Genomic DNA, 9,357 nt, shown 5'->3' with positions numbered 1-9,357 from the left:
CGGCTTTACAATTTTACAGCGTACCTTCAGTAATCTTCTAACCCCTCTCAGTCATCGTGCCGGAACGAGGGTAACATAGCGACAATTCTCCGCAGTCTGATGTGTTGAAGAACGCGAGTTAAACTAGTACAGACCTGATCATCTCTCCGTGTCACCCCCTATTCGGCGGTATTGGTGCTGATGGCTTGTTTCGGGCTTGGGCTCATCAGTCCTCCTCCACCTTTTATGCTCCAAAACGAATTGCCCAATCTTCCGCCACTTTCACTTGGAGAGTGATGTGTTGTCTTCTCAAGGCACCCCTCTCTCTATCTTGATTCGAGGTTTCATCTCTTTCTTCGCTCCATAATGCCGACGGTTCCGCAGGCCATTCGGTGAACATGGGAAACGGCTTTGGATCCCTTTACTATGAATGATTGGGTTGTATTGTATATGGTATATGCCAAGCGTGTTGAGGTCGTCTCACAATCCGACCCTATTCACAAAATGCTTGTCAGACCAAGGCTCTGTACCGTGCATCCCTGCAGTATGACAATGGTACTTGACAACACTTACCCGTAGGCAAAGAATACGGGAAGAGCTGTCGGGACGACTCAAGCGAGCTCGGCATACTAGTAGTCCGCACTAGACTCTTGCGGATCCATTCCAGACCAGCATCTATGCAGGACTGCGACACTCCCTGACCTCCAGGGAGCCGTGATCTGCGCGCTCTTGCAGTATAGTAACCAGACATGTCCCGTCCCGCCTTCGACCCCAACCATTCGAGCTTTCCTTTGCAATGTACTTATGTACAGTACGCCGCCCATCTCCCGAACAGCATCGCTATTGTCGTCGCAGCGCAGGCTTTGAGGTTGTCCACTTCGATGTCGCTTCCGCTCGGCTCGCCGCCTTTGTTGTATTGTAGTATTGTACATGCTTAGACTGGTAGATGATCCCTGTCCAACAAGTAGTCCGTCAGCTGTAGTCTTGTTCGTGTCACTTACTAGCTGTCCAGGCCCCAGCAGCGGCCCGAGTTCCTCAGTTACCAAGCAACATCAATCAGACATAGAGACCCCTGTAAGCCCGTCCCACCTCTTGGTAGCGTTGGATCTGCCGCCTGTTCAAAGCGACAGGGTGGCTCTCCCGTACTTCGTCACTCTTGGGGCTCGGCACACACGTCTGTTGTTGATATTACGTGGCCGCAGGTATACACAGATGTACGCTTGACGGTTTTCCTTCTCGCCCCTTCAGTTTGTTTCTCTTCAAGTTGATATCCATTCGAAAGCATCGCACGCTTCAAGAGCACGACTTTGCTGACATGGCGACGCTTCCTGAGGGTTGACTTGGCGGAAAGAGCATCGTAGTCGTGCGATTCCTGAGCTACTGGTACCAACTGTAGTTGCTGTCGTCAGTTACAATGGCTACCAAGTTTCCAGCCTTGAGTAAGGTAAGAAGTCGCACTCACAGCCTGGTATCTATTGATAATCCTTCGATGGCCGAGAAACGGTCCATACTTGCTAGAGGCTTTCCGCTTAGGCGGTCCAGACCTTCCACTTCTTAAAGCTATACATTTGACGGTAGTATTGTTTGATTTCTGCTCCTCAAGGTTAGCTGACGTCTCTCAATGGCCCCAGAACCGTAGATACAGTGAGAGATGGTGCTGGAAGCGGCTTACTGCGCGTCCGCGACCTTAGCCGCACACCGGGACAGCCGCTATGACTGCAGTCACCGGAAGGTCCCTCGGAATGTTGGGTACTTACCAGGCAGCTAGTAGATCGCCACAATCAACGTATTCACAAGATCAGCAAATGCGAATCCGAACAAGCCATTTGAATAACACAGAGTGCCTGTTCAGGGAGATGGCAGTACAAACCCGAGAAAGTGGCTCGGGCCAATGTAGGGCGGCCCCTCAATTCCCGGCGGAGAGCATCTTGCGTTTCCCGGCGCAGCATTCCGGGTCCACGTTCTTCAAATTCAACCAAGTCGTCGCGGCGGGATGGCCGTGGTTCTCTTGGTCCCGACTTGGCTCCGTGAGTTTCTATCATTCCCTACTACAAGGGCGGGAAATGCACGAGAGGAGGACAGGCAATACAGGCTCTCATCTGTGTGGGCTTCTCTGGTCGGTTCCGCCAGGCTGTTCCATCATCCAGAGCAGGCCCTTTCCATCAACTCAACCGGTTGCCGGCTGTCACATTGAATTTCCTTCCAACACCGACCTTCTGATCCCTCGTCTCTACGCTTCTTCTTCTTCCTAACACCTAATCTACCCTCCGTCACTGATCAAGTCATTGCTTCTCCGGGTTCACTACGCCGCTCCGAGTACTCTCCCAGCTCACCTCTCATCAACTAGCCGCAGTGGGCTTCTTCCTACAGCAGTAAGTACGATGGTAAGTACATTGATCGGCTTGATTTTCTTTGGCCAGCTTGGAGTTGCTGCTTTGCCAGGCAGCTGCCGGATCTCCCACCAAAGAGGGACTGGCACTACCGGGCAACGGTGCTCGGCAACCGCCTCCTTCCCTCCGCTTCTGTTTGCCCTGCCCTCGCCTCTTCCACATTCCGCAGGCCTTTCCTCTCCGGGGCTTTTGCCCTAATTCCTCACGTTTTGACTGCCCAGAGTTACGAGTTGAAAAAGGCATCTTCTTCCTCTCGCATCTCCCCAGCCATCCTCTTCTGATTCTTCTTCCCCGTTCTTCTTCCCATATCTGCATTCAGAGTACCTTTCCGCACTCCATCTCCCTCACCTATTCCACTCCTTCTTCTGCAAGCCATACTTCAGGCACTTCGAGCTTCTCTTCATTTCCATCTGGAGCCTGGCCTCTTCTTCCTCTTCATACAAATACCCAGCCCCCAACTTCTTCATCAGTAAGCACCTTACTCTTCTTCCTGCATTTTTCTGCCCCGTCATATTGCCCTTCGCTCCTTCGCTTTCTTCTTTCTTGGTACAATCCGCTCTCCCGGTCAGAATCAGCCACAGTCTCTATGTATAAATTGCCCACTTTCTCGCCTGCTCTCTCCTTTCACTTCTTCCTCCATCTTCTTCCAACTTCATCTTCTGGCTCTGCCTCTGCGTCTCCCTCTCTTTACCTTTCATGCACATCCACCATCGCCTTCCTTGTCCGACCATTCTCTTCTACTCCTAACCAATTGAAGAGTCACGCCCAAGCGCCATCTCAGCAACAATGGTTCTCGTGACCAACCGCGACGCGTCTGCGATCGACCAGATCAGTCAGTAAGTACCATTCTCTTTTCCCTTTCTTCCCCAAAGCACCCGGCGTATGATGAGTACCATTCAGAAAGACGCATGCGCTCTGAGTCGGTCGTCCGACGCTGACGATGATGAGTACTGCAACCACTCTGACAAGCCTCTGCAATTGCCTCTCCCAGCCAACCTTCCATTTGCCTAACCTTTGCTGATGTTCCATTGTTCACAGTATTGCGATCGTCGCTCCCTCTCGATCATCACTTCGTAAGTCACCGTCTGCCATTGCCCCAGTACCTATCCAAGCTCACACCACACGATGACAACAGTGACTCAGTTTGAGCTTGCTCTCAAAGACCTTCGATGAAAACAATCAAAGTGCTTTCTAACATTGCTCTATCAATGCCCTTCTCTCGCAACCTCCTCTCCGCCTGCTCTTTGCTAATGGACCTCTTCTCAGACTTTCACCGACTCTACCAGCTAGCGACTTGGTAAGTCACCTTTCTGTTATTCGTGTATCAGTATTGAGCCTAGTCCAAAGACCGGCCATGAGAGAACGAGCTTCATGATCTGACACTTTCCTCTGGCAATTCCTTTTCCCACAGAGCATCATCCATGCGTTTTCACTACTAACAATTCCAGTAAGTCCCCAACTTGCAGCGCACATTCACGTCTAGGCGCGTCACGTCGCGTTCGCGCGTGGGAGGCATCAGCTAACCAGCACTTGAGACCAGCGTCTGAACGAACATTCCCGACTTCTCTTCTTTTCCTTTTCACAGTTCAAGCTATCTGGACCTTGGTTGGAGTCTGTGTGCTGACTGGAAAATGCAGGATCAACAGGACGATGACCATGCCGGAATTCTGGTCTTACCTTTTGCCTTCCTTTCTTCCTCTTCTTCTCGATCCCGCTCGGCCCCATCCCTTTCCACCTCTGCTATCATCTGTTTGCTGCTCTCTGTCTTGTCCTTTTCTTGGGCCTCTTCTCTTACCATGTTTCCTATATTCTGTACTCTCTACTTGCTTGTTCTTTTCTTGCCGCGCTTCTGTTTTCCACTGCTTAGTTCTATCTTGTCTTCTTTTCGACACTTCGTCGGTCATGTCTCCCTCGTTTACGCGCTTTTACTGTTGCCTGCTGGCTGAGCTGTGTCTTCCGTCCTCGTTGCGTTACGAACTACCTACTTGTATTTTGGCTTCTCATGTTTTTCTTTTCCACTCATCTTACCTGCTTTGAGATGTCTGTTTTCTCTTTTCTATCAGCTGTGTCGGTTCTTACCATTCAGTGTTTCTCCTGCATTCTTCATGTTTTGCTCCTCTTCTTTCTTTCCGTTTCTTACATATTGTCTGTCTTTCCTCTCTCTCGCACCATGTTCTCTTTCATTCTCTCCTGTTTTCTGCACTCGCGGTGTCATTTGTTGTTCCTTTCGCATTTTCTAGCTATTAATTCCTGTCTCCTGCAATTTCTGTCTTAGCCTTTCCTCTCTTTGCTCCTATTTTCTTCCCTTTTTACGACTGTTTGTTGGTCCTTTTCTTCATTTCTCGGCTTTCTAACCTGTTCTGTTCCCCATCATGTCATCCCCCTTCGTCCGTCCGTGGGTCGGCTCCTGTGATGAGAAGCCTCGTGATGCTGGTGAAGGACTGGTCCTCCTTTCCACCACTTCACACAATCATCTGACGTGAACCACGACGTGGTTCACCGTGATGATACTCAAGGGCTGTGGGCTGGTCACCCATCAAGCACTGGTTGAGTTGGGGGTCTAGTCAACCCCCGCGAACTCAGCCGGTATACATCTGAGGAGCTTTTATATCTGTGGGGTCTTTTCACACGCGGGCCCAACCATGTCACCTTCTTTGGGTACTTGGTGTATTCTTGGCGACTATTCATTTTCCTACAGCATCAATGCGGTGCACCATTGACAGGCATACGGCTCCAATGATGACAGCGGTTGGGATGCTCCGTGGTCCGCTCCCCCAATGGCCGAGACAACTTCTGAGGAGCTTCCTATGACGAAGTCACAAAGATGTGCAGCTGGTGAAGGTCTGCCTGTTGTACCCTTCATCCCATTGCTCACAATTCTGAAGAGCCAGCCAGTCCACGGAGGTTGATTATTCACTGTCTATTTCTTTTCCCTTTCCCACTTCTCTCGAGACATTTCCTCTTGTTTCCCATTTCTGTTGTCTCAACTTCTGCTTTCCCTGTTTGCGTTTGACACATGAACCCACAGCTGACGATGAGATACCCTGTTGTGAGGCAATTTACAGGAGACATGTGGTCATCTCCTTCGCAAAGGGTCTACTCTTGGTCCGAGGTGCGGTCTTGGTCTACGACCAGAGAAGTAGGTTTCGTTCAATCAAAGAGTTGGATACCTTATATGCTAACAGCAAAGCAGGAACACAGGAACAATGGGCCGGGAGAAAGCTTCCAGGCTGGCGAGAGGCCGATTACCTACCTGCTCCTCAGACCACATTCAAGCGCAGCTCCAGTGATGACACCAGGCAGCCGTGCAAGTCAAGATACACAGTCCCGGGGGAAGAGCTGGTCGCTCACACAGCAAATCTATGTCGACACCGTCAATCCTTGCCGGCTGCTATCTGAGGAGCAATTGCTGCTTGCTGTTCTTGTCCACGTTTCTTACTCCGCAGATAAGGTACCCTTTTCCACAGGCAAGTCTCATTTCTTCCCAGCACCGCTCCCTTTTGACAGCTATATTTCTGCTTTCCCTCGCCCCATTCTATTCTCATTTCTTCCTATAGCCAGTTCACACCCGTCACCTTCCCCGTGTTATTTCACCACACTCTCAGCCTTCTTGGCAGCTCCGATGATGAGAACGCCTTACTAATTTGGTGAACGGGCTCGGGCAGCCCAGGGACCATTGGTCCCTACGAGAAGCTGCCTACCTGCCACAAGTCCCTGAGTCCACCTGGCCTATGGTCAACCATGGTGCGGCGGTTGGCGATGATCTGAGGAGCAACGGCCGCTTTTACTCTGATTATATTCTATTTCTTTCTCATGATTCTATTCACCCGGTCCACTCCTTTAAGTTATTAGAGGATGGTGCTAACTGAGCGGTCGCAAGAGAGAAACTACAGGAGCCAACTCAGCCAAGAGAAACACGCCTCCTTCCTGTTGCTCAAGATGGACTGGTCATCCATCGAGAAAGCACGCAGCTGTTCTCAGGGCAGTAAGCCACAAACATACACCCTTGTCCCTCTCGCCGTTATACCTTTTTGTTTTCTGTTACCTCTCAGCACTTCTACATCAGCCACGTCATGTTTGTCCTTGACTCAATTCTTCTCTTTCTGCCAATCTCAGCCGGACATGGCGTCTCCGATGATGTCGACACTGCTTCTCAATGCCTCTCAGAGTGCCGAGCCTGGTCAGCCGGCTTTCTCGAGCCGGTTATTGACAGCTTACCTGAGGAGTCGAGCCCGGTCACCGCTTTTGTTGAAGATGCGTGTTCCTTTAGTTCTTTTCTTTTCTTTTCTGGTACTCCCTATTCTTTTTGTTACGCCACGCTGTCTGTTTCTGTTTTCTGCATCATTTCTTATTTGCCATGCGCTTTTTACTTTCCGTTCATTTTCGAATCCGCCATACCTGTTATGTCTTACCATCACTGCCACCTCTCCGATGATGATGATTAAGGTCCAGGGTCAGATCAGATCAGGAGCGCGTCTGTGCCCCTGAGATGATGAGTCTTCTTTGCGGGTCTCAGGAGGTGGTCGCTCCTTGAAAAACCTGCTGGACTGAAGGAGAGATCAACTTTGCAACATCGTTTGCTTATTGGCATGCCTTTTCGGGGTTTATCTGGTGCAGGCTTGTCTTAAGCGCTGGAGATTGTCAACACTGTTTTCTTCACTTTGCCTTTTACTGTCCACCGCTGGTTTTCCCCACCCATACGATCTCTCTCCAATGATGGACGTCGTCAGTGTTCAGAGCAGAGGCACATCTGTGCCCCTATGAAGAGTCTTCTTTGTGGGTCGCAGGGGGGTTGTGGTCGCCCTTCTGCAGAATCCACTACTCTGAGAGAGACGGATTGACATACATTGTGGGTCACATCACTTACGGTTCTGCCTGTTCTGGCCGTATCTGGCAATTATCCTCACCTTCAAGCCCAAGTATGGGGGCTTGCAGCCAATGACGAATTCTGAGGCGCCAAAACACAATCTCAACAAGGGAGCGTGTGTGTTCTTTACTGAGTATCTCCCTTACTGAAGAGCACTCGCCGGGGCTCTATCGAGTACATGCATTTGTGGGAGGGAGGAAGGGTCACAGCCCGAAGCTCGGGTTGAATTCAACTCTTTACGGCGCCCCCAAGGGGTTCCTCAAAGAGAAAAGCAAAAGGGACAGGGGGATGCTTTGATCATTTGGTCAATGATGACACGCATACCCCCTATTTGAACGCGCAACCTGCCTGGTAGGTTGTTCGCGTCATGCAAACAATATTCAGGTCTGAGGCCAAAGGAGGGTTCATCGGGGGGATAGAGCAAGAACTACTACACATACATGGTGCTGGTCAGATTCCAGTGAGAACAAGCACTGGCTGTTATGACCATGTGGGTGGGCAAAACAAAGTGCTTTCAGTGTTCGCCGGCCGCTAAATGCACACCAGTGAGGACGACACTGGTTACAGAGGGAGGGATGTCCCCAACTAAGACATCTGAGACAAACCTTGAAAGTTGGGTTGGCTGAACGCCAAAGTGTTTCCAGTGAGGCAGGACACTGGTCACACTCCAGTGAGCAAGCACTGGTCACACTCCAGTGAGCAAACACTGGTCACGCTCAGTGAGTCAAGGGACTGCTGGGGCGATATGGGACTCGGGAGTTGGCTGTTGGAGAAGGAGGCACCAGCAATTCTTGGACCGGGAGGGATGAGTGGCTACACACTCACAAAAGCTACCAGTCGATCGGATGCTGAGGGACCTGTGATGAGAAGCCTTCATTAGTTGAGAGCTGCGCGCCTTGTGCAAACAATGGCTGGCCTCCATGATGTCCGAACTCGGGAGAAAGTCCGAGATCCCAAGTATCATCGTCAAGGGTTTTCTTTTGGGCATGGAAGTCGGATTTAGGAATGAATAAGGAAGGACGTATCTTGCTCCTTACACGAGGTCCAGCATGTTCTCGATAGCTTCAAAGATATTTCAATACATGTTTCTGGATGGGACGGTTTCACTCTATGTTGCCCTCGGAGTAAGACAGTGCACCGCCAATCCTATACAAACCATAGATTCTTTGAGTAGGATGCCACCGCAGCTCTCTGCGATGTGAGTGACAGCCCAGGACACATCAGGCGGTTGGAGATGAACTCGACATCCGCGAACAACCTGCTTCATGGTGTTCAATGACGCCTAGACAGTGTGATACATCAGCCTTGTTAACGTGATCCCTGTGTTTCCCATCCAACCCACCGAATTTATGACGGCGACTCATTAGGCAGCCAACGTAACATAGAACACTGACTCGAGGAAGACGCCGCCGGCGGTCGAATCACCGATGACTAAGTAGGCAAGTACTACGCAACACAGCATTCGTGTGACACAAGCCCAATGTCCAATCTGAAACGGCCGGTTGAGAAGGGCCGGATACTGCGCCCAACCTTTCACGATTGGCTTCAAACTGGACTTTGCCTTGCTCAAGGACAGCCTCGAGATTCCCGAGAACAGCTGGTGATACTCATATGACCGTCACTATGAGTTGCGAGGATATGAGAAATGAGGCAACAAAGCTTCTCACGGGTGAGTCACTAAAGGTGAAAGTCCAAAAGGCAAAAAAGGGGGAAAGGTTCGGTCAGCTGGTGAAAGCAACTACAGAACGCACGCAGGCCTGTCATATCATGAAGCCCTTTCCCGGCAATGCTGAACGTAAATTGCCACTGGGAGGCAAAAGCCTCTGACGCATACTCATTTCGTTCAAGGCAACAGCAACAGGTGTAGATTACCCTAGATTACCATCCGTACGGGACGGACAAGGGGGTACTAGCGTCCTATCAACAAGCTTAATTCAACCTCTGGAAGATGATATGAATCTTGATGGAATCCGTGACAGGTTCCCTCAGTGGTTGGTGAAACAGACCCATCCTATCAGCATAGGGAACGGGCTGGTCGTCGCACAGCCTTCGGGATAGCTTGAAGAAGCACACAGTATACCAGCACGGTGTCGAAATTGGTAACCACTCATATTCAGCGTT

At 50.6% G+C, this 9,357-nt stretch overlaps 1 protein-coding gene across 1 annotated transcript; it reads left to right on the top strand.

Annotated features, from left to right (window-relative positions):
* Window positions 1–5,221: 5,221 nt before the first annotated feature.
* On the top strand, window positions 5,222–7,230 carry B0T15DRAFT_267042 (uncharacterized protein). The gene is made up of 3 exons (XM_062863421.1): window positions 5,222–5,508; window positions 5,563–5,836; window positions 6,250–7,230. Exons 1-3 carry the CDS (start codon window positions 5,386–5,388, stop codon window positions 6,855–6,857), a joined length of 1,005 nt encoding a protein of 334 aa, XP_062718989.1. The 5' UTR covers window positions 5,222–5,385; the 3' UTR covers window positions 6,858–7,230.
* Window positions 7,231–9,357: the final 2,127 nt, after the last annotated feature.

This window comes from Chaetomium strumarium (genome assembly GCF_033439665.1).
Source record: "Chaetomium strumarium strain CBS 333.67 chromosome Unknown B0T15scaffold_6, whole genome shotgun sequence".
Taxonomy (NCBI): Eukaryota; Fungi; Ascomycota; class Sordariomycetes; order Sordariales; family Chaetomiaceae; genus Chaetomium; species Chaetomium strumarium.
This window is presented reverse-complemented; position numbering and strand designations above follow the sequence as displayed.

Excerpts from the sequence above, each read along its gene's own strand:
- B0T15DRAFT_267042 (XM_062863421.1), top strand. The coding sequence starts at position 5,386 with ATGAACCCACAGCTGACGATGAGATACCCTGTTGTGAGGCAATTTACA. Across the intron at positions 5,509-5,562 it reads CTTGGTCTACGACCAGAGAA|GAACACAGGAACAATGGGCC; the intron begins GTAGGTTTCGTT and ends ACAGCAAAGCAG. Across the intron at positions 5,837-6,249 it reads TAAGGTACCCTTTTCCACAG|AGAGAAACTACAGGAGCCAA; the intron begins GCAAGTCTCATT and ends AGCGGTCGCAAG.